The sequence below is a fragment of the Falco punctatus genome (assembly GCF_963210335.1).
Source record: "Falco punctatus genome assembly, chromosome: 6".
In the NCBI taxonomy this organism is placed as follows: domain Eukaryota; kingdom Metazoa; phylum Chordata; class Aves; order Falconiformes; family Falconidae; genus Falco; species Falco punctatus.
Window position 1 is genome coordinate 7,247,849 of NC_137585.1, and position 25,018 is coordinate 7,272,866.

The window sequence follows — 25,018 nt, forward strand, 5'->3', positions numbered from 1 at the left end:
CTGCCTGTTTTCTCCAATGTTATTTTGAATGTTTCAAAAACCACAGGTGCTGCATCTCTTAAAGAGATTATGAGACTGGGGAGGTCTTGTAAAACTTTCCAGAAGTCTGGCTTCTGACAGGGAGATGGGTTTAAGGAAAGGAAGTGTCACTGTCTGGGTGGTGGACTACCTTGTTGGCTGAGAGCACTGGTTTGGCTTCATATTGCAACTGGACTGGTTCCAGTCTGCAGTTTGAGGTGAGACATCCTTTCCAAGGACTGCAGGAGCTCTCCAACATCAGCCCAGTGGCCCAGGAGCATTGCAGGAAAGAGGATTTGGCTTTCTTAGCCAGTTCTCTTCTGTCTTCCTTTGTCTTTCTCATATTCTTCTTCAGACAATTTTTTTGAGTAACAACAAAAATATCAATGAGTGACATCTTTTTTAGTATGCTTGGTCTTCTGTAAAGCACTTTCCATAGTCACAGAAGAGTCATGCTTAACAGAGTAAAGAGCTGTGCACTAGATTTCCAACAGTTTTTGGAAGTCTTAATTCTGAAATTACTCTTTTATGATTAAAATGCCAGTTTGAAAGTTGAAGGAATATACCCTTTGCTTCCTGTGGGTTTTTAGGCTTTTAAAGTTTTGAGCATGATGTGTGGCATCATATGCTGTGTCTACAGAAATGCCACCATTCCTCCTTCCCTGTGCGGACTGTTTTGGAGTCAGGGAATAGCATGCTAAAAGGGTTTGGGGGGATCAAACAATCTGCTCAGAACTCCCAGCTGCCTGTCTGAAACAGGCAGACAAGAAGGGAGAAGCCCGGCTTTAGGGATTAGAGAACAGAGACATGGCAGTGGAGCAGGTTGGCCCCATGGGTTGTGCACCTGTAGGCAGAATGTTTGAGAAAGGAAGGCTGAGCTGTTTGGGCTGTTTGGGCTCTGTGATCCATGACAGAGCTGGGAAACTCTGCTCATCTCGTCTCCCTTTCCAGGGCTGTTAACAACTGTGTTCAGTGATACCCAAGACATTCTGGTTATATTAGCAACATCTTCTGTATCTCAGTTGAAGTAGGTGCTATAGCAACTACTGAGCTGCCCTGTTGGCAAAATTGCATATAGGAGACTGCGTGGTCTTAAAAATAAGCAACTTGTTTACCCCCAGCAGCAGTGGCTCTAGCTGTGGCTGTCCACCCTGCTGTTTCGCGTGGGGAGAATGTTAAGTGCAAACACAGCAGCTGGAGAGGACAAGAAATCCCATGCAGCCATCAGTGTGGTGAAAAGGTGGTTTAGCAGAAACATGGAGAGGAATTTATATGGGTCAAAGCAGCAGAACCTCTTATGCATTGCAGATTTGGTTTGTGCTCCACAAATTTTCAGTATTGAGTATCTAAAAATAAACCTTTTTGCTATTTCCTATGTGCTGCTGAGGCTTTGAACTTGATTATCTAATTACCATGAATATAATCTGCTCATTAAACATTTACAATTACGCGAAGTTTCACTTACGTACTTGAGCTTATACAGAGCTTTAGTCTTTATTTCTGCAGAAACATTTGACTGAATTCATAATTTGAATTTTGCTTCCCAGTCTTTTTTCCCAATGTGTCTTTTTTCCCATGTGTCTTTTTCCTCTGGAGTCCCTTGCATAACTGATTCTTAGAAGGAAAAATCTTTCGGTTTTCCACCCTGGAAGTTGGTTTGCTTTAACCACAGCTGTAAACTGGGAGGCTTTTCAGCAAGTTTACCTTCCTGTCAAAAGGCTGGATCTAATCTCTAGTTTACTCTGGTTAAATCTTGGACAGAGTTCATTCTTAGAAACTGACTTTGATCGCCATAGAGGGTTTGTGGGGTTCCTATCCAGTGACAGAGCAGTGGAAAATCTCTGGTGGTTTTATCTCTGGCCTTGCTGACCCTCTCCTGACAGAAACATCTGCTGCCAGGCACTTCCCTGACTGACTGGCAAGTTAGCAGCAAGCAAAGTCATTGTATTTTAACTCTGAAGAGGGCTGGGAAGAGCAGTTCAACTCCTCTTTCTCGGGTGCTGGCAGAATGCGAAAGCAACCTGATGGTATTCCATGAGGACTTGTTCTGGGCAGGGGTGGGTCAGGGAGACATGGTGTGGTTTGACCCCTCTAGAATGTGCCACACTTTTCAGTGTCTCTTAGCCTCCTCCTCCTTCTTAGTCAAGGAGCATGGTAACTAATAAGCACAGCTCTGGGATTGTATGCATTAATTGTTTAATAATTTGAAAGTTTTAGTGTAGATCTGTGTTCTGTAATCCACTTCTTGTCCTTGAAGCTTCAGTTAATTCAGATACAATCTCACAGTTGCAATCACTTAGACATTCTGGTTTTGTAATTCCCCTCATGTTATTACATCTGGAGTTATTGGCAGTAGTGCTTAGAAGCCAAAATTGTAAATGCACCAAAATGAGTGAACTTAAGTTTTGTGCCCTGAGGACAGCTATGACTCGACTGTTTTGTTGGCAGAAATAGCACCTTGCAGATTACTGGGTGGGATTAATTTTAATGTATTTATGTGTAACAGTTTAGTCATGTTTACCATAGGAATTGGAATTTGATATTTTATGACTGGTTTAAAGTTTCTTTGATGTGGTCTTTACTTAATCCCTTTGAAAAATGAACAGGGAAAAAATAGGAAAATAGTGATGATCAGGCTCTAAAGGCTGCGGTCAGAAGTGTGTTATATTTCACATTTTGTACTTGGGATACAGCACAGAGCTCAAGAGGTGAAATCCTGCCTTCCTTTTCTGCACTCCCAAGCTGAGATATGGGTTCTCTTCATGTCAGAGTTTTGCCAAAACACATTTGGAGCTAGAACTATGCCATGAACTTGAAAACGAAAACTGCTAGTCAGGAATTCATTGGACATAATGCAAACTGAAAGGCCTGCCTAGAGGTAAGGAAGCCTCTATAGTCTGGAGGGCTTCTGGGTGTGAGACTGGCTACCACAAAAGGTTTGTTCTCCTAGTATGTGTTAAGCTTGAGATTTTGTTCTAATATTTCTGTAAGTTAAATCCTTGTTCCTCTTACGGAATTAAAAAAAAAAATTACAGCACTGTCTTCCACAGTATTCTTCAACTAAAATTTAAGTCTCATAGAAAACAAAAGGGTTCTTTTCAAGTGGAAAAGATATTCTGTGGAAATATGATTTTAGACCTGTTCTAAGTGGATGACAAATCTTATAGAGTTCTATCTTAACTTATTAGTTACTGGACAGCTTTAGAAAATCATAGACATTTATATTGAGCAACAAAATACTGCATGACAGGTACGATAAGGATGGTATTTAGTTATTTATGCAAAGACTTAAACAATTTTTTATTGAGGGAGTAGTTCCTTGCTCCAAAGACCAAACTTTGACAAAAAGAATACCAAGGACAGTAGTTCAGTCTCAAGCAGGTACAGAAACAGGGTTTACTTATGTAGAATCTCAAGTGAAGTTACTTCATAAGAGAGAGTGGGGAGAGAAGGATTGTACCGAGTGGGAATCCAGCATTGTAGTAGATTATACATCTGACTGCAGACACCTGAAGAAATGTTTCTGACATGCTGATATACTTGTTGCTCATTGAAAGGGAGAAGGCATTGCTGTGAAAATGTCCAATTCACCTGTATAGTATGCTGAGTATAGTTAGATGTATGTAGTTACCAAAGGAAATAAGCTGAAAGAGAAAAAGAGGATGTGATAGAAGAGGTGCAAATCTGTCATCATTCTCAGGACTAGGTATCTGTATCATTGTTTTTATCATACTGATGAGTATTCATTAGATAAGATTAAAAAAAATTGTAAACAAACTGGAAATGGTTTCCTTTTTCACCCCGGGTTTTTAGACATAAGTTTGAGTAACTCTTTACTTTTATGTTTAGGAAACTTGAGTAGAACAAGGTTTTTGAGAAGCTGTTTTCTCATGCTTGAGAATAAATGAGGAATGCAATTTTCTCATAAGTAATCTGAAAGTATATCTTCTGTCTGTGATAAGTATGCATAATAGAAAGGTGAAGTGCAGATGCTCAGGACTTCACCTCATTGTAGGCATATTTCTTTCTGTATATCTTGTCTACAAGGTTGAGTGCAAAAAAGCATCAGTTATAGCCTTGATACACTTAACAATTAAAAGTCTGGGAGGAACTGTTTGAAGATAGAATCTGGAAATAGAAAAAAAAGTGGGCTGCACATGTATTTTTGCAGATGCTTCAAAGAAGTACAGTGGATTATTTGAGGTGTGACCTCTGGATATTCCCATATGCAATATGGCAGTCTTAGTGCTGCAGTCATGCGAGAACTATGCTTTCAGATGCAAGCATTTTCTTGCATGTGGATTTGCCCAGGCAGAAAACATGTTTATGCAAAATTAAATGCACTTTGTTTCTTACATTTTCCATAAATGTATTATATATAGGGTGTTGTGTTTGGTGATGTCCAGTGGTGCTGTTTTGTTCGTTTGTTTTCTTTTTGGAGAAGCTAGGAAAAAGTGATTTAAATAAAAGCAACCTACTTTACCACTTTATCACTGCTTTTTCAGAAAAAGAATTTAGTTTCCATGAGAACAGGAGTCCATCCGCTTCTGTGTTTTAATTTCTTTGCTGTAGTTGTAAAGATGGGTATTCTTTGCTCAGGTTGCTTGTTTTTGAAACCAAGTCTATGTTGTTTCTTGATTATTTCCTGCATAAAGTTTTAGCAGCTTGGCATTGGCTTCCTAACTTAGACTGACTTCAGATCCAGTGGCTATTGCAAAGTGATATTCATTTTTTCAAAGTATGAAAAATTTATTTTACGTTTCAATTGATAGAAGTAGAGAGGGAAGCGCACTGAACCTGGAAATCCTTTCTGACAGTTTGAGGCTGGAAGGAAGAGGAGGAGGTATACTTCAAAGAAACCCCCCCCCAGTTCAAATGGCACAGTCAATCCTTGCTGAAGCTTATAAGTATCCTACTACTACTGGAATGAGTGTTTGGTGGACTTATATTAGTGGTGCTCATGTAGCTGAAAATCATCTTTGTGCTGGGATGATGGTGTTAACATAAAAAGAAAATAAAAAGATACTAGGAATGGGGTTTTATTATTGCATTTTGGAATTTTCGTTCTTAAAGGGGTAGAGAAAAGTTAATCCTAAGAGTGGTCCAGGGAATTTCAGGCTAATGAAAATTCTTTCATACCAATGGAATTGATACATCAAGTGTCTATAATTTCATTTAAATCACTCAGTGATGATATGGTGGATGTTTACCAGCATGTCTTTTTTGAAGGAAAGCCTGCTTTGCTGATCTCTGAATTCTGTAAGTATGCTTTCCATAAAGGAAGGTAACACAGAGCCAGATAATCTAATTTACTTGAATATCAGTGCCTTCCTCAAAGTCCCTTGCTGTGAGAAAAACAAAATTTTCCTTTAGTAAAGCAATTCATACATTTAGGTCTGTGCAGCATAGGTATCTGCATAGCTTTAGATGTTTTCTTGAACATAAGCATATCCAATTAAAAGGGGTTTATGAGTGAAGTCTTGTCACCCATCCTTGCGCCTGTTCTTGTCAATATTGGCATTAATGACTCAGATGGGGAAGGACAGGGCATGCTTGCAGTGTTTGCAGATGCTCTCAAGTGTCTGCTACAGTTTTGGAGGGTGTAATTGGAATTCAGAACGTTCATGATGAACTGCAGAAATGAAACAATGTGAGAAAATGAAACTGAATATAAACAATGGCATAACATTACCATGGAGGAGGGAAAAGAAATGCACAAATATAAACCAGAGAACAACTGACAGGGTATCAGTGAAAAGTCTGTAGAGAAATGGTTGGAACAGTGATATATCATAAGCACAAGCAGTGTTCACGATGTTGGACACACTTTGTTTAGGGTGTTTTTTTCAGTAACTCATTCTGCTCAGTGCTGGTGAGAACCCAGCTTGTGTACCATATCCAGTTTCTGTCCAGTTTCAAAAATAACATAATCAACTGAGAGCAGAAAGAATAAGAGATTTAGCCAATGAAAATGTGATGGTTTTCATTTATTTAACCTGAGATGGAGAAGATGGGAATATACAGCTTTCTATAAGTAAATTTGGAAAATGCACGTATTTACTAATTTAGATGAAAGAACATTTAATCTAATCATTAAGGAAAACTTCAAAGTATGTCACTGGCCTGACATCTGGGGATGTAATGGAACCTTTGTTGCTAGAAGTTTTTGAGAACATTTTAGAAAAATTTAAAAAATGCAGCCATGCATAGTCTAACTTCACTGTACCTTGGAGCAAAAGAGAAGTATCTTGAAGTCTCTTTTCCTACTGCCCTATTCAAATCAGAGTGTAAGTAGAAAGACAAGGTATTGAGTCTGAAAAGAGCCAAGACACAGACTGTAGGACTTCGTGATAGTCTTTTGCCAAGTTGAAAATAAATGATAGAGCTCACAGTATATTTACTATTGATCTATGACAGTGAGTTGGCAAACCTTCCACAGGAAGTGGAATATAAAATTAGTAGAGGCTGGAGCAGATTATAGGGCATCTCATGAGGTTTTTAACCTCTAGAGTTAAGTTAATTGACAATGCACTAGTAAATTAAAATTACTGTTTGTAATTATGGGCTAATGCACACTACAAGGCATAATTTTAACCACTTCCTTACTGTAACTGATCATGAAAAGTCCCGTGCATAGTGTTCAGTAGGGATAACCAGAAAAAAGAAAGAAAGAAATACTAGTAAGGATATGAATAGTTTGAATTATAATACTGAATGCCATCATAAAAACCAGTGGTACAGCCTCAACTAAAATATCATGTTTAGTTTTGTTCACACTCAATAAATGAGCAGAAGTAAATGGAAATCATTATAGCCATAGAAACATTCTCTTAACTGGAGTGATTGACCATAATCTTCTCAAATGGAAGAAAAATCAAAGTGGATGTACTAAAGGGGTACAAAATAATGAACATCTTGAAAGAAAGACATAAAAAGGAAAACAAACTACATATTTCTTTTTAAGCTTTCTCTTGACATAAGAACAAGAAAGACAGAAAGACACAAACCTAAGCCTTTCTGTTTTTTGGTAAATATACAACCATCAGTTTGAGTTCAGCAAAACTGTTGCAGATGTATTGATCTTTCCTTCTTACTCTTTCTTCTTCAGATTCCCTTCTCAAATGGCATACACTGCACAGCCACATCGCTGCTGGATACTTTCTGTAGCCTGGCTGTGATCCTTGACTTGAATTTCCGTATTCTCAATTTGGGTTTTTGTATCTCAATTTCCAGTGTGACTCTTCCCACCTGTCCCCATGCAAGAATTCCCAGAATACCTTATTTTCCTACAGATTCTCATCATTTTGTGTCTTAATGCCGTGTCTGGCATTCACAAGTGTGGTCTTGCCTTGTTCATAGTGGTTCAGAAGGTTGTAGCTGGGATTAAGCCTTTGAACCTTTCACCCCCTTTAAATCTATTGGTTCCCATTCTCAGCTGCATCAAACGCTCGTCTGTTTTGGTGTCAAAGTCCCCTAAGATTTACTGCCTGTATGCATAATTTTTGTTGTGCTAGCAAAATGCTGACTTCTGTTCTCCAGTCAAGCAGTGGTGGTAACTTTTGTCTTTACCCTCTTAATATTTTCAAATGAATATTGTTTGTAAAGATTTTCATCAGTGCTGCAGTGTTGGTAGAGTTCTTCATGAAAATTTGTAAAGCTGTCCTTCAAATGTCCTGAGGTTGTCCTGTAATATAGTGCCTAGACAGAAATGAGGAATGATTGAAAATCTTGGATTCTGTCACTATGAACAATATTCTCTCATCATTTTGTCACATGTTCCTCTTTATCTTCTGCCTGTACCCACTTGCCTTTTCTTTTCCTCCTCATGTTGAGCCTGGGTTGCTTTTGAGCTCCCCTTCTCCTCTCTGTTGGCCCAATGTGTGTCACTCGGGAGACCCTCTGTCCTTCCGTGACTTGCTTCTTGGTGCTCCAGAGTACAAATACAAAAATGATTGGAACACCTTTTTCAAACAGAGAGGCTGGGAGCTCGATAGCTGCATATTATCACTATGGCCAAATTTTTGGGGAGTCTAGAAATGGTGTATATATGTTGCATAGTAAAAATGCTTGGAGTTGTATTATTTCTGTGTAGTCAGAGCAAAAGAGGAAGAGAGATAAACCTTGTTCCTCAGGGGATAGGTTGACCAACTGGTAGGAAGAAGCACTTTTTGAGAAGGACATCTGTCAGCTTCTTACTGCAGTGTTTTAAGATGTTGTCTGAAACAAAGTTTAGTGAGTACTTTAGCTGAAATACATTGCCAGAGGGCCCAGCTCCGAGTCCCACTTTTTCCCCTTCTGGAATTCAAAAAGGACTTTGCTTGGAGTCAAGCCTGATCATGATTCTCTGGAGTTTGGGGACAAGACCTTAACACCTGGCAATAAGGAACCGGAGAATTTCATCATACTGTGAAGCAAAATTGCATTTTAAAATGTCAAAAATAGACATGAATTGAAATTGCTACTTATAGTTAGTGCTACTTTAAGCATCTGATACAGTTACTTCTAGAAATATGTTACTGAATTAGGTAGATCATTGATCTGATCAGTCGCAGCAGTTTGTGTGTCCCTATCAAAAATACTGTTGTTGTTCCAGAGGGATTATTTTTGATTATTGGAAGGGTATTTAAAAAATGACATATAGAGGTTGAGATGAGGAAGCTAGTTCTTGACTTGCTTTGAAGGCAGTCTGCTGTCTTTGCCTAATGAGGTTTTTATGGTGGAGTGGTTAAATTGGGAAACAGGCCAAGATCAAAGGGAAGGGAATGTAACATCCCTAGTCATATGGCTGGCTGGTGGTTCGTGGTGCGCTGGGACTGGCAGGTCCCAGTGACACAGCTGTTACATCCTATTAATTAAAGTGATGTTAGGTTAAAAGTGACTTTCATGAACTGTTTTATTTTATTCCAATCCATAATTATGCACACGGTTGTAACATTTTTCAGTCTGATGTCTTCCCTGCTACTTTCTGCTGCTTAATGAAGGACGATTTTCAAATACTGTGTATTGTAAAACAACAAACTGTAGAAGATCAATGTAACTGAGGGGGTCTTAATGCCTTATCATTTTAGCTGATTAAAATAAGTTGGAAGGTTATCTGTCCTGTATTAGGTGTGTAGAAACATAATGCTGCCTAGGAGATATAAAGCACGTGCACCTTTTTTTCTCTCTCACTCTCATATTTGTTAGGATTAATATTAAATTCCCCCAACTGTATTTAGTAATGCTTGTGATTCTTTTGTGCTTTGTGACTGAAAATTCATCATAACTGGTGCCTAATCTGCAGCTTTGATTTGGGTTCTTACTGTAATCACATTTTAAACATGCACTGGCCCTGTTTGAAGGGTCCTTAAAAAGTTGTTTTTTCACTACAGATCTGGATTTTAAAGTTGAAAACATTGTTGAAAGCTGCTGAAATGGCACTCTATCTAATTAGTTCTTCTTTTCCTCAGCCTTATCTGCCCACAAAGGAGAGGGCACGTCCCAATTCAGTCATGCAACTGGCTGAAAGCCTGAAAGAAATCCCAAGCCAGGCCTTGAGCTTCCAGTGTTCTGTTGCTCAGGGATTGTCTCTGTGCTTTTTGTTTCTATTTTGGTTCAGGTAGAATTTGAAAGGAAGGTGTCCCTAGGAAAAGTGATACATGTATTGCTTAAACTGGGACAAGGGAGGCCAAGTCACTGGGTGTGTACATCTGTACCACCACTGGCAACTTGTTTATCCTCCTGTGCCTCAGTTCCCACATCTGGAAATCGGAGCTAACATCCTGCTCTGCAATTATAAATGAAATCTCATGCCTCTTCCTCAAGGCACTTTGAAATTTTTTGGCAAGGCATCTGTCTGTACGATGGTGACAAGAATTCCTTTGGATAAGCCTTTTGGATGTTGAAGTTGTGGGCAATCTGTCTGGAGCGACAAGGTGCTCTGTTGTTCTGATGAGTGAAACTGAATGTAGGAATACAGTGTAGAGGAAAATCTTGATAGGTTTATCACAGTTGATTATTAAAGGAACCTTGTATTAAAGACCTTTATGCAAAGTACCTGCCTACTTTGTTTTCTGTCATTAAAGGAGCCTGTCTGCTCTCTAAGAAAAATCTTAACAATTTCAGTACAGAAACAGCCCAGAAAGCTGAATTTTTGAGACCCCCTTTGTTTTTCTAAAACGTAGATTTTGCTTAAAGCTTGTAAAACTGCTGAGGGCAAAAGTTCTGTAAAAAGCAAATCTCCTTAGTACCTGATACCTGATGTATTTTCATTAGATGCATTCCAGCTGTGAAGGCCTATGTGAGTGACCCGTTCTTGACTGATAAAGTGTAAAATGGTGATCTGTTGGGCAAAGCAGCTTTCTCATACCCTTCTCATCACCGTGTCCCTGCAGGCAGTAGTTGCCATATGTCTACCAGTGCCCATTCTTCATCTTTATCGGTTTCTGTTGGAGCAGTGGCTGTTGGCTGGAGTATTCACACTGAAGATCAGGAATGAGGAAATGTTTATGCTCTGTCACAGATTATTTATCAATTTATGCATTTTCTGAATGATGCCCAGCCAGTTACTTCATCTCTTTATAAACTGGCCGTTCATCTCTGACATCAAGACTGTAGGCTCGCTGCCTCACTGGAAACTGCGTGGAAGCATCTGAGCTGCTCAGCCTTTCTAGCAGCATGGACAAAAAGAAACTGGAGGTCTAATTTCTCTCTCTGATATGGTCTTGCATTTCCTGGGCAGACCTGTCCAAGTCCCTTCATTTTGCTGCTGGAATTATTTTTTTTCACCTGGAAAAAAAAAGGGGATTTTCCCCCACCCCCACCACCCCCTTTCACAGGAGTGTTAGAAAGAAACTTGCAATCTGTGCTAGTGAGCCATGGTGTAACAGTATAGCGGGACAGGAGCTGCACCTGCCTCCACTTGTTGCTATGTTCTGTAAACCCAGAGAGCTGCATGGACTGAATGTGTACCAAAATGTCAAGTTTTCCCTTTAGTTTTTTGAAGGTTTTTGGAAGAAGTATGTGCTGTTTTGTCTGGGGAATTTTTTTTTACATAAAACTTAATGCGAAAATACAGTGGGAGGTACTTCAGGGACAAGTTTTTTCATTTTAATTTGTAAATACAATTTTTATAGCTGTCCAACTATGCAACTCATTTACTCAGAGGTTCCACTGACCTTTTAACATGGTAGGAAGCTCACCCATCCTATGTCACAGGTATTAGCAGACTGTGTACAATTCAGGTCTTGAGCATGCTAGAACCTAGATATTAGCTTTGTTTTATTCTCATCTACCAAATCTATACATTGCTAGAAAATCCTACAATTTAAAGACTAGATTATAAAAGAATTTAATGACTAGAGTCAAATCCTGCTGTTGTCATTCATTACAGGGTGTTCTTCTGTGGTTAATTCTGTTCTGAATAAATGTCCAGAAGTTTGTAGTTTCTCACAAATTGTACTAGAGGACAGGCATTTATGTTCTACAAAAACAGTGATTCTATGAAATTCACTCACACAGGGTACTGTGGTTGGCTGACATAATCTTTAGATTTGCCTGATCTTGTAAGCACAGGCAAATCTAAAATACACATTTAGTGAAAAATCAGTGGTTCTTGTTCTCCGAAGTTTAGTGTTTTGTTTTACAGTGTCAGTCTTTGAGGATGCATTTTGGAGAGAATAAAGTAAGCAGTACAATCAGCAATAAGATATTTGTGAGTTATAACCTCAGAAGCAGTAGGTTATTTGGCACTGATGTATTTTTCCCATAGAAGGCATAAACTTCTGTGCTGGTTTATTGGCAGTGTTTATTATCCTACATTGTTTCTAGCTTAAAGTAGGACCCCCACTCTGAACACTGTATAAAAAACAAAACAAGCAGCCTGTGCCCTGAATTGATTACTGTTTAAGCATCAGTATTGCCAGTGGAGCTTAATTAAAAATATAAATCCTGATCTTGCAGCAACTGGGTGTTTTGCAGTTCATCTGAGTAAAGCAAAAGCTTCACTAATCACCTTTTTTTGGGTAGAGATTCTTTTCAACAGCTGCATGGAGTTTAGTTGTTTGAGACCATCAACTCATCACTTTAGACAGAACGTAGAGTGTGTGAACTCAGTTCTGCTCTCTGCTTCCTCTCACAGCATTACAAAAACACTGGGTTTTTTGGTTTGAAAGTGAGTGGTATATTGTCATAAGTACCTTCCAATTGTAAATTCTCCTTTTTTGAATTGAATACTGTCTTTTCTGTGTTTCTTCAGGTCTAGCTGGAAAGATTATAAAAGCCATCATCAATGAAGGATTTCAGATCTCCGCTTTGCAGATGGTACGTTTTCTTTTGTGTATGTTTTTCTGATAAACAGAAGGTGGAGAAGTGCGGCATGTGCTTCACAGCTATGCACAGGTGTCTCCCTGCAATATAAAACCCTTGCACAGACTGTGTAGCAATGTTTTGGGATCAGCCTTGTCCTTAGGATATTTGTGTTTTATTATTTGATTGATCAGCTGATCTGTTTCTCTTTGCTGGGTGACCTTGAGCCAAGACGCTTTACCTCTCTGTATCTCAGGTGCCCTATAGTTAGAAGGGAGATAATTATATGTTTCTTCTGGATCAGTTTGAGATATCTTTACAAAATTTACTAGCTAAGATTAGAAAAACAATTGTTAATATCCTTGATTTTTTAAAATATATATATAGTATTAATTTAGGGGAAGGTTTTTAAAGATACTGAAAGGATTTTGGCACCCTGGTCACCCTTGACAGTTAAAGGAAGTTGGCACAGAGATTGTTCCCAAGAGTAGTCCTGTAAGTACTGCCCTTTGATTTTTTTAATGAAAGTCTCGAGATCTGGAATCAATGATTCAAATCCTCATGACAAATGAAGAATAGCCCCTTTACTGTGCAAAAACCAGATCCTCTTGCATGTCTTAGTGGCATCAGCCAGCACTACATTGTCTGCTTATGTGGAAGAAGATACTGTGTGCTGTATTGCCTGTGACATCATTGTTGAAGTTGTTGACAAATTTCATATTGCAGCTATAAAGCCATTCCTTTTACCTAGCAAAAATTAGAAGTATTCTGAATGTTTACTGTTTAAGAAGGGGTGTCTTGTCTATTTTTTTGTTGCTGTTGTCATTTAAGGCACACTGGCTGACATTTTTGCTTTCTTAGTTCAACATGGAGCGTACAAATGTGGAAGAATTTTATGAGATTTACAAAGGTGTCGTTGCTGAATATGTGGTAAGTATAAGTTTGAGAAGAATCTGTTTAAAAATAGAATGTGCTTAAACAAGAAAATGGTCACATATTTCCTTTTGGGGGTTTGTGATAGGATTTCTTTTAGGAACCTGATATTGACCAATTGTAGTTTGTTCTCAAATAAACTAACTCATCTTGAAAAGTGCTCTAACTATGTTGTAAGAAAGGAAGTCTTTTGTGAAAATTATTCAGCCAAGCAATTTGTAAAATACAGCACTGTGACACACACCCCAACACCCACACACAGCCAGATAAGTTATTTTATTGTGGTAGAGCTACGAGAATGTGTCACATATGTATCTTTGATTTGATATTGCAATAGTGGCTGGGACCAGAATATATATCTATTATTTTGTTTACAATGAGGCTTCTGTATTTGAATACTTCCCTAATGACGTTTTTAGCTATTGCTAAGTTTATTGATCTGACTCTTGTGGATTGTCAGAAAATTTAAGAAGTTTAAGATACATTGTAATCCCAGTGCACATCTAAGACTTAGACTCTTATATATATATTTTTAGGCATTGTTATACTGTCACATAAAACTTCCTGACTGTAGACAGAACAATGGGAATACAAGAAGACAAGCTTGCATTTCTATATTGCCTTCTGTTAGAGGATTTTGGTTCATGTTAGAAACAATAATGAGTTTAGCATCACTGCCATGCTATATACTGTGCAAATTTTCCTTGATTTTTAAATGGTTAAATTACTGAAAGTTTTCTACATTGTTAGTAATATTATGCCAGACAGGTACTCCTATTACTCTAATAATGACATTTTTATTTTCTCCCCCCCGCCCCATATGATTGTTCAGTCTAATTAAATTCAACAAGGTTTGTAGATTTGTCTTCAAATAGGTTAGGAGTACTGTTAGTTCACTCTCAGATTGGGGAATACTCTTAAAGTCTCCACTGGTAATACTATTTTTGACAAGGACCAAAGGAAGATTGGACAGACAGACTTGTAGGTACATGGCAGAATTCAAATATGGTAATATCTGACCAGTTTTTCAGGACCTGAAGAATCCTGTGGTACTGTAAAAGTCTCTGCTTTGAAACAAATTGGAAATTCTCTACCATCTTCTGCAGCAATTTTGTACAATCTTTGACTCCTTAATTTGCAAATTTTAGTTATATAATTTAATTGGAGAGTTACTCAGAAGGGAATGTGACATTTAAACAGGGTAAGTCAATAAAGAAGATATGTTTTAGATGGGATTTGAAGAAAAGTGAGGATCTAGGGCTCTGTCCTGCAAGCCATATGTGCTGGATGCACTCAGCTGAAATAAAATGAAATTAATATCTCTGTGCACTCAGGATATCTGTAGAACAGGAAAACATGGGAAAGCTAATCGTCATGGTAAAAGGATCCAGATAAAGCACATATGGGAGCAGCAATAGATACTGTCAGTGCAGGCCAAACAGGAAGAATTAAGTTGCAAAACAGGATACCGAAAGAAGAATATGACCTCTTACATCTATGACTCAGAATTGTCTGTTTTGATCTGAATTTTATTTATCACTCCAGAATAACTCAGCACAGAATATGCTTGGCATCCAGAAACCCTTTTCAAAAACTGCACTCCCCTTTCTTCTGGTTACCCCTTGTCAGCTAAAGGCTTGACTTTGTATGTAAACCGCTTCTCTGTGAAAAGAGAAAGCTGGACAATTACCCAAAATTTTAGCTACATGGGATTTTGCATACTATTGATTAGTTTTTGTGCTGTTTTGCTTTGGATTTCCTACTGTAGCCAGAATAGAAAAGAGGGAAAAAAGAAGGGAGATTATTTTGGGTCAGCTCAGAATCCACTTTGCTAATCAAAAATGCTTGAGCTTGATCCAGCTCCAGGAATGGTTCTGCTTGACCACAAACAATGTTACTTGATGAATAAACTATTTTCTAAAGAAAAATTGATTTAGCTGTAACTGGGAGTCTTACCAGAGAAATAGTGTCTGCTATTTAATTTCAACTCCGGACTTGATGAGCCTGTGTAAGGCAGACCAAGCTTGTCTCACATAGTACCACCTGTCTTTGTGCTGTAGTTGGTGGCAGCTGGTCTTCAGTCCTCAGCTTTGTATTGTAATGAAGGAGGCGGGAGTAACTTTGTTCGCATTGTTTGCCATTGCTGGTGGGATGTCAGTGCTGGTACAGAAGCAATAGAAAAGGGAGGAACAAGAAAAACCACAGTTTGCAGGGAGGAATGCAATTGATTCAACTCAAGTTAAAAGCCTGTTTTTTCTCTGCTTTCCTGTTAAAAATTACTTAGATGATGGAATTCGATGAAATTTTACAGAGGAGTGACTTTGTGGCAATTGGCTGCTTCTTAGCCTTTGACCTGCTCTTAACAGAGGATCTGTTGGTGACAAGTTTTTGGAATCAAAATATTTATTCATGTTGTAGAGCATGAAACTAGGCTATAGTCTTTTCATGTCCTCTCAGGAATACTTCTACCTACATTTCCTAGGATCAGGTTGATGATAGAGGCATGTGGCTAAAATTCTGTGCCATTGACTTCAGAGCAAGGAGATTAACCACATGCTCTCAGCATGGAATCTGTTACAAAGATAGCAGCTCTTTGGGACAGTGCTGCTTGATTTGGAGTCTGTGTATTTAGTTTCCATCACAGTTCATAAAAGATAGAGAAAGACTGAATCCTTCTTTTCCTACTGCTTTTTTGCCCACGCTGTGTACTCATCCTTGACCTGCCCGTGGCTCGTGGGATTGATTGCAGTACCTTACTTGTCCTTCCCTGGCCTCCCTTATTTCCTGTAAATGTTTTCTCCTATCCATTTTCCTCATTGGTTTTGATTCTTTTAATTGTCCTGATTTGTTTAAAACTTGTCTGCCCAGATTTCCAGTCAAGTATGTGACTATAAGGGCATGATTTAAAAAAGGAAGCCAGACTAGAACATCAAAATAAATTATTTCTGCTTGTGAAACCTATACCTCTAATTAACAAACTCCAAATTGGCACTAATGCCCAGAGTTAATTTAAGCTTGTGAAAACTAAGACCCATCTTCATCACCCACTCAGAACTCACAGTGTCTCTTTACTCTCCAGGAGGCTCCAGGGAAACATGATTTTGGTGTAACTGAGATTCTGGTAACAGTACACCACAGGAATGTTGCCGGATCAAGGACCCTTTCCCTAAGAGGTTGTCCCACAAGCACAGGTTCTGTTGGCTTCTGTGTTTCAGCTTCTGTAGTCATACAGAAAAGAAAAGACAGTGAGAACCAAAAGCCCAAAGACATTTTAATGACTTAAAGCCATCACACGGGTATATATTTGGAAACAAATATAGACTGTGTATTCCTGTAGGGAACACTGCAAGTACATTGCTGCCTGTGGAACTGGCTGAACATAGTGTGATTTTTCAGGCTTACACCCAGCAAAGCGTGTTCCAATGATTCAGTCTAGTTTGACAAGTTAGGGGATACTGCTGTGAAATCCAGGTCCAGATCAATACGGATATACCCACAAAAGAATGTGAGGTATTGTGGATGTTATTGCGTGCTCTTCAGTGTCCTGTTGAAGCTGAATATCCAATTTACCTCAATCTCCACCTTCTAAACCAAGGAGCAAAATGGAAAATGTTTCTTTTGTTGTGAATACTACTAATATATTTGTTTCAGGTCTTTGCTTTCCTAAATGCACCGATATTTCTTATCTATTCCTGTCCTGTAAGTTTGGGTCTAGTTTTGGGGAGGAATACAACCCTTGCTAATGCCCAAAGAAGCTCAGATTTGTTTCTGTCTATTTTTTTCTCTTCCAGGAGATGGTTACAGAGCTGTGTTCAGGCCCTTGCATAGCAATGGAGATTATACAACCTGAGCCTCCAAAAGTGTTCAGAGACTTCTGTGGTCCTTCTGACCCTGTAAGTACTTGCTTGAGTGATAAGGGATGCTTAAAAAGTTGATGTGCTGGCTATGTGAATTAAAACATCAAAGTGAGCCACATACCTGCTGCATTCATTGGAAACATGTAAGCATTACCTTATTATGGAGGACAAATGCTAGTAGTCTTATTGGCCCAACTTGCAAATTTTTCTAGCAACTCTTCTGATCTTACTTAAACCAGTTGATAAAATAGTGTGATGATATTTATGTGAAAGGAAAGCTATCTAGGCAAAAATCTCGGTTAAAGGTTCATAAATATTCTAACACAAGGCTTCAGAGGCCTGGAACAAATAGTTATTGCTTGTGCATGCCAGTGTAAATCCAACATTGGTCCACTGCAGTCTCTGGCATTCTCCTAGGTTGAAACTATAGAAGCAGAATTGGTTCCTTCGATTTGCAAAAGGAATAAAACAAAAAAAGGGTGTAAACGTTCTTGTACCTGTTTGCTATGCTAATGCTTCTAGCTTTTATTTTTCATTTCTTGAGGTGACTAATTGGATAAGCGTGATACTGTATGCAATTTGCAGGCAAATTTTTCTGCCTCAAAAATTGTGCAGTTTTTTGTTAAACAATGAAGGCTACTGTACCATGCAGGAGCCATGAGGTGAAACAGCAAGATGGAGGCAATGAGGTCAGGGTTTGTATGTTTTTTTGGTTATGATTTGATGTTTTAATTGCAGACTTGAGTGGGCTTACCAGTTTCCATGGAAGAAAATCACAGAGATTAATATCTGAATGGGAGAACAAGTTGTTCAGGTTATATTTTTTTTCAAATCCAGAGTTTCCATTACAGAAAGCACAAGTTAAATGCATTATCCAAACTTTTTGTTCCCCTTCTGTTTAGTAACATTCTAATGTTTCTCTGCGGGGTTAGCATCTTGTAAGCACAGCATAACCTGTTTATCTGACTTAGTTTTAACTTTAGAATGATATATCAGTAGTAACGTACACAATATGATGGTTTCAAATTTTGTTTCAAATTCTGTGCTTAAGGTTTCTTGTCTTTAAAACTTTCAAAGATGCAGTTGTTCTATTTGGGCCTGTTATAGCCTTTTCACATTTCTGCTTGTTTAATGCTTGATACGTTAAAATCAAAATATGGTTGCAAACATCACAGCTCCTTTAGGTTATTAAAGACAAGTGTACCTCTTCAAGGGGAATTTCTCTATTTTCCCCTACTACATCACATGAAAAGCTCTCTTATAGCCATACAACATGCGTGTGGCCGAAGGAACTGTTGATGAGCTGAGGAACTGAGGGATGTATAAAGTGACGGCTTCTCTGGGTAGCACAAGAAAACAGCAGAGGAGGGAACTAAATTCCCGAGTCTCAGATCTCTTGCTAGGGACCTACCTGTGCTGTTTGTGTTTCCATTTTAGTGGTTAACGGTGTGACTTGTGCAGTGAAAATGAGTGCCCACCTGCTTCTAGTGGAAGCAGACAGCTGTAAGTTTTGGACACTGATTTCATAGCAGTTACGCTAATTGTATGTTTGGAAGACAGGCAGCTGTATTTCCGTCTACTGTTTTCTATAAGAATTGCAAATTAATTGATTCTTCAGGCACATAAAGCATAGGTACAGTAATTACAGCTGCTCTCAAGAGTGATCTTTGCCTGAAATTTATCTGTCTCTTCAGACAGCTTTTGTAGCTTGTCCTTGAGGAAGAAGGGTCTAAGACATCCCAGTGGTCTTGCGTCATTCCCAACTGGAATCATCAGAGAAGCTCACAACTGAACTTTGTGGTTATAATATCTGCCTCAAACCGAAGCAGCAAAAAAACATAACAGCAGTTTCATTTTCCAGTAAGGTTATATGAAGATACCATGGACTTGATGTTCTACTGGTTAAAGTAAATCAGGGTCGTGCAAATAGTCCATTATCATTGACAGATGTGGATATCTCTATAACTTTTTCGTTTGTTTATATATGCTAGATCCTGATGTGTGTACAGCCTGTTTATAAACACAGGTAAAGACCAAGCTCACAAAAAAATGTACCTGATTGGGTCACTTTGGCTCCTGTTAGAGTGCCCTATTTTGGCAAGTAGTGCCATTGAAATCACTGTGATTACTCTCAAAGCAGAGTGCTGTTTTGAAGTGAGTAAGGGTGTTGGAATTTGACTTACATAATTAATCTCTCCCAGTCATATCTGCTGTTAATTGTATGTTAGATACATAGCAAATGTAGTAATTACTTTGTGGCAAGTCAGATATCTAAACTGGATGTGAATGTTAACAGCCCTTTCAGACTCTTCCTGGTTTTGCAGGGAGATAGTTGGGCTATGCTTCAATGAAAGGCATCCATAAAGAGGTGATACAAATTTTCTCAACGCAAACTGAGATGTCATTTGGAAATGGGTCTGGTTTTGTCCAAGTCCCTGATGTTTAGGACTGAAGAAAGAATTAGAGTTGTTACATTTTGAGGATTATACTTTAATAAGCTAGCAATTTATACCAAGTGCTAAAAATGAAATGCAACTTTGTGGTATTTTCTGTAACAGGGTAATATTTTGTTAACATGACAGGTCAGTAAAGCTCTCTGCCAAAACATCCTTCATTATAAACCTCTCATATGGTAGTAGGGAAGACTACTAACCAAAAACCTGTTTTGAGCCTGTTTGTAGTAGTGTGTGAAAGGCCTATCAAATCTGGAAAGTGGGTGGTGGGGTAAAGATACCTGTTTGTAAGGAGCTGTGCTGTCCATGGTCACCCTCAGAATTACTGTGACCTGATTGAAGGACTCGGTGTCATAGATTGCACAGTTGTGGAGCATTTGTCTCTGTTCGATGATGTATGCACTAGTCTGGCTGCATTCTTGTTGTACGCTGGCACTTTTGTAGTGAGTGCCGGGCTGGCTCACTGCACTCTTGGTGAACTGTCAGCATCTTTAATTGCACTTGGCTTAAGCTCCTGGAGTGCAGCTGGATTTTTTTGTGTTATCGGTGGTCTCATCAGAGGCCTTTCTGTAATCTTTCAGATCAGCTGTGATGTTTTGGGGTTTTTTTCTTATTTTCTGACTGCAGCCTCTAGCTTAGCTGTTTCTCACAGCCAGGTCCAAGACTACTAGTGTGACTTGTCCTTTTTTTTGTCCTTCAATGCCTCGGTGGTTATGCGTAAGGCTTAGGAATGGAAGGCTCTTTCCACATCTACTGTAATAAACAGATATTTACTCTTTACTTACTGTTGCAGCACCTCTATAAAATGCCAGCAGCCATTCTGATGCCCATCTTGAAAATAATGTTTCTTTAAAGAGTTCATAAGGGCTGTTAAAAAAGACCTTTGAATTCCACACAAGACTGTAGCTTTTCAAGGAGGGGAAGCACCGACAGCCTCTGCTATGCACGCAACACTAGGAGGTTTGAGATGTTGAGATCCTATGAGCAGCTGAGCACTTTTACTTAGCTATTTAAATTTCAGATAGGAATAGGATTTCTGAAATGACTTTGATTTCCACTGATTTTCCATAGTGTGTCTGAATCATTTAAGCCCTTTTTCAAAACATACTATCAAAACTTGTTATGTAGGTTGTTAAATTACATTTTTTTTGTGCTGGGTGCTATTTCACTCTGTTTCTATTGGTGCAGTTCTGACATTGAGAGAAAAAAGATTTACACCTATGGCAAAGTGGTAACTGCTCTAGAAAGCTAGGAAGAGGAGTTAAAAAGTTGATTAAATCAGATTACTACAGAACACAAACCTTTTGAACTTTTGATACACACTGTCATTTACAAATGGTAGTTGCTATCTGCAACCAAAGTTCAGCACAAAAGAAGCTATGTTTCTTCTTCACTGTAAAGAAATGAAAGTGCTTGGAGCACAGTAAGGATAAATGCAGCAGAGTTTGCATTAGCAAGAAAGCTGTTTCATTTAAGTGCAGTAAGAAGGGGGGAAAAAAGCAACCTATTCTGCCTTGATTTGACATTGTTTCACATGGATCAGGAAGCAAAGGCGGTTACAGGAAACCTTGGAACAAGGGGATGGTGGCCAGGGAATCTTGTCGCTGCTTGAGCTTCCTTGAATTTTGGCCTCTGGGGCACTTGGAGGCCTTTTGTTATTACTTAGGTCTGAAGCTACAGCTTCAATTTTCATGTCTTCTTTGTGTAGCCTCTATATTGATGTAGCTGCTGGTAACATTTTGTCATGGAATTGTTGAGGCAATTGCTTAGTATTCATAAGACACTTTTTAAATGCTCTGGAAAACAGACATATTACTTTTATTTTTACCTTTCTTTTGAACTTTCTTCATACACAAATGACAAGCTTGGTTATAACATGTGATTCCAGGAGTCTGCATCAGCTACATGTTCCTGGGTGATTGCATAATTTTTAGTAGTCTTAAAAGCTTTTAGTTAGGATTGGCAGTACACTAAAAGTGACTCAAGTACCTTCTGCTGTGAGATATTATTAAAGTGATGGGATGTGCTGCAATATTTCTGCATCCAGTGGGCTGAAAAGGGTTTTTTGTATACTTGCTTCAGAACCTAACCTGCATTCCTTTTACGTTGGAGATTTGTGATTTTAAGGCTAACAGTGTATTAACAGTCTTCTGTACTTTTGTATGAACACCAAAGAGCTAAAAAGGAGATTAGATGGTTTAAAACAAAGTGGTGAAGTGAAAGGGCTGGAGTCTGCTTTAGCTCCGTTCCTGACTTCGCTGTGTGACCTTGGACAAAAAGTTCAATGTGTTTCTGCCTCAGTTATCACATCAGTTAAACAGGGATAATGATAAGAGCCAAAGAGCACTGTTGCTGTAAGATTTTTGTTTGTATAGACCTCCTGCAAATCCAGCGGGGAAAAAGTATCTACATGTGAGGCCGAAAATGTTCATGTTCATTCCTAGAACTACATTAGCAGCATGATTTTTCATATTACATCACATGAAAAAATAGTTTAGTGGAAGATATAAAGAAATATAAAGGCTATTTTTGAGCTCCCAAGTATTCTTTTTCTGGTAATACCTTCATAACTGTTTCGATGTGGGTTCTCCCTGTAGCTTAGTGAGCCTCAGTAAGTGTTGACAGTGAAGTACATGATGTGTTTCAAGAGAAATAAGGTTTATTAATCTAATTCTTTGATGAAGATTTTCATATAATTGATTATCTTGTCAGATAGCCTGAGTCATGTAATAATACTAAAAATTTTCATTCAGCGCCAGACCATTGTCAGCTAGAGTAGCAAACAGATTGATCGATACCAGTTACAATATCCTGCTCTCTAAGCCTGCAGTGGGAAAGACATGATTGAATTGCTTGGATGTTATTTAGGGTCAGTCATCTGACTCTGTCCTTTCAGTTTTTAATTTCCACATCAGCCTCTGCAGGTTTAACAAAAATGTATTCTAGACAAGTGCTAAGGCCTCTCAGTTGGAGGGCATGGGTTTTGACTGAGTAAGTGTCTGTGGAGGGAGATTCTTCCCTCTAGTGCAGCCCTCTTTTGCTGAGCTGACACTGCTGGTTCATGGAGCCCAAAGTCCTGGTGAGTTCAGGACTTCTCCTGCCTTGGTTCTGTCAACCCTCTGTGCATGGGGAGGGGGCTTGTTAAGGCTGGACCTAGAAGGAAGGAAGGGTTAAGGCAGCTGTGCTTTAATGACCTACAGCTGTAATGGGACCGTAATCACGAGTTGCCACCATTGCTTTAGACTGTCAATATATTGGTGTATGGTTTGAAATTTACCTCCAAAAGTGTTATAGCTTATTGTCACAGACAAGCCTGTATCTGTGTGGATGCTGAACACCACACCTGTGGCAACGAGTTGCTTCCCCTGGTTTAAAATGAATGAGGTCTGCACTGGCTGCACCAGAAATAAGGCTGATATATAAATGCCGTATTTGTTCTTCCTGTCAAAGCTGTTTGTAGCTCTGGGAGCAGCTGCAAGTCAAGAATCCAATAAATTTTTAGAGGCATAAATTCAGTGTTCATAGTAAGTTGTCCTGATGTATTTCTTTTGCTTCTGCATGGGTATTGCAGAGGTCTACCAGCCCCTGACACTGCTCCCCACCCCCACCCCCACCACCCCGTTTGCTTTAATCACATCTTTGTGTATGTGTATGTATGCGCTTTGTAGTGGCATGTATGCATGATTTGCTTACAGTCTTGAGGTGACCTGCTTTCAGCTCTGCTTCTTGCATACTGTCTTCTCCAATCCACCCTTTGCAGGTGATGGGAAGTCCTTTGATAGGAAGAGGGACTTCAGCATCACATAAATATGTCTTTGTGCAGATGTTAGAGCAAGAATCAGAGCACTAGTAGTGGAGGAGGAGCCTTTTGCTTGCAAGTGGCTTGTCTTAAATGTGGCTGGTCCTTGCTGGAAGGTTGCTGTCATATGATGGCTGTTCAGCGTCATGTGAGGCTGGAGTTTGTAGGCTCGCTTTGATTCTTGATGGGTGGGTGCATATTTGTTGAAAATTGATGTTGTTAGTGGTGACTGGCAGTCTCCATCAAAAGACTAAATACTGACAGAGCCCTCAAGGCTGAACTTTGCTTTAAATCCAATGTGATTGAGGCATGTTGGCAAGGTTACAGTTTGAAAAAAACTTCTATCTGCCACTCCTTGTCAGAGGCTCCAGAGCTACCAGACTTGAACACATAAGCAGTGCTGCATTTTCTGCCTAAATAAATCCTGGATGCAAGGTCATTGGACTTGGATTCAGTGATGGCAAATTACAGTTATTTGGTAAAGTAGATAATAAACGATTGTCTGATATCAAGCCCACTACCTCCACAGAGGCGTGATATTGGAGGAGTCTGCTGCTTTCATCCTCTGGAAGGAAGGTGCTGGGCACCTCTGGAAGAGGACTGAAACTGGAGTACATGTGTATCCTGTTTCCACTTGTTGCAATGCAATGGCTTTTTTTCCTCAGTTATCTACCAAAGCCCCTCTAGCCTACGTAGGTGGGTTTTTTGTTTGTTTTTTTTTTTTGTAGTTTCCTCTGCTACCTGTCACTATGCTATTTTAGTATCCCCTGATGACAAGGCACCTTCTTAACTGCAATTTCTGGACATTTTCAGGAAGTTGTTAACATTTTGTCAAAGGCACTGTATGCCCTCCTGGAAAGTAGCATCAACTTCAGAAGCCTCAGGGTTCCCATCTGCATGCTCGTCTTTCCCTTATGTTGGGCTGTCTCTGGCTTTGAAGTGGCTCTTCGTGGATTCCTTGTGCCTGGTTCCAGGCTGGAATAGCTTACCCTATTTTAGCAAGAGGAAAGAAGCTGAACATGAGCCCAGAGACTGAAGGAAAGCAGGGATGTGCCACAAGGCATTAACAGCACTGGTTACTGATCTTTCTTGACTTGCTGTGCTGCCAGAGACCTCCTAGCTTCTCCCCAGAACGGGTAATGTGCCAGGATATCCTGGAGCTAGGTTTTTAGGCCTCTCCCTGCAAAGCGTCACAGGGTTAGCCATTTTTAGGAGGGTTTAAGCCACACTTAGAATATTTACTTTTTAAGAAAACTCAATTTCTTGGTCAAGGACTTCGTATACTGTTCAGCTCTGCAGACACATGAAGACATTTAGCCTAATCTGAAATCACAGAGACTAATTGTATCTATAGGTAGGTGTGAAAGAAGCCTGAAAGGTTAGTTTAGGGATCATAAAGGCTCCCTTTGCACTCAGACCGAGTGCATCCCAAAGTAGTAGGTAGATGTTATTAAAAAAAGTGGTATTTTAAGCATCTGTGATGAGCACAACATTCTTATAAATGCTGTGGGTTACATAAATTTGTCTATTCAGCCTTGAGGAGGTGGGGTTTTTCAGATTGTGCAGGGTTTTGGTTATAACTGTCCATGTGCAGGTCTTGGTTTGCAGAATGAATGTCTCCGTATCCTGTTTGTATTGCATCTTCCTGTTTAGGTTCTTTTCAAGCTTTGGAT

General features: G+C 39.2%; 1 protein-coding gene across 2 annotated transcripts in view; it reads left to right on the forward strand.

The window, feature by feature from the left end:
* Positions 1–25,018, forward strand: part of NME7 (NME/NM23 family member 7) — a 95,029-nt gene that overhangs the window by 41,985 nt on the left and 28,026 nt on the right. For both annotated transcript variants that reach the window (XM_080393673.1, XM_080393672.1), the window contains exons 8-10: positions 12,254–12,318; positions 13,165–13,233; positions 17,028–17,129. In XM_080393673.1, coding sequence (XP_080249799.1) covers positions 12,254–12,318; positions 13,165–13,233; positions 17,028–17,129 — 236 coding nt within the window. The remainder of the gene's footprint in view (positions 1–12,253; positions 12,319–13,164; positions 13,234–17,027; positions 17,130–25,018) is intronic.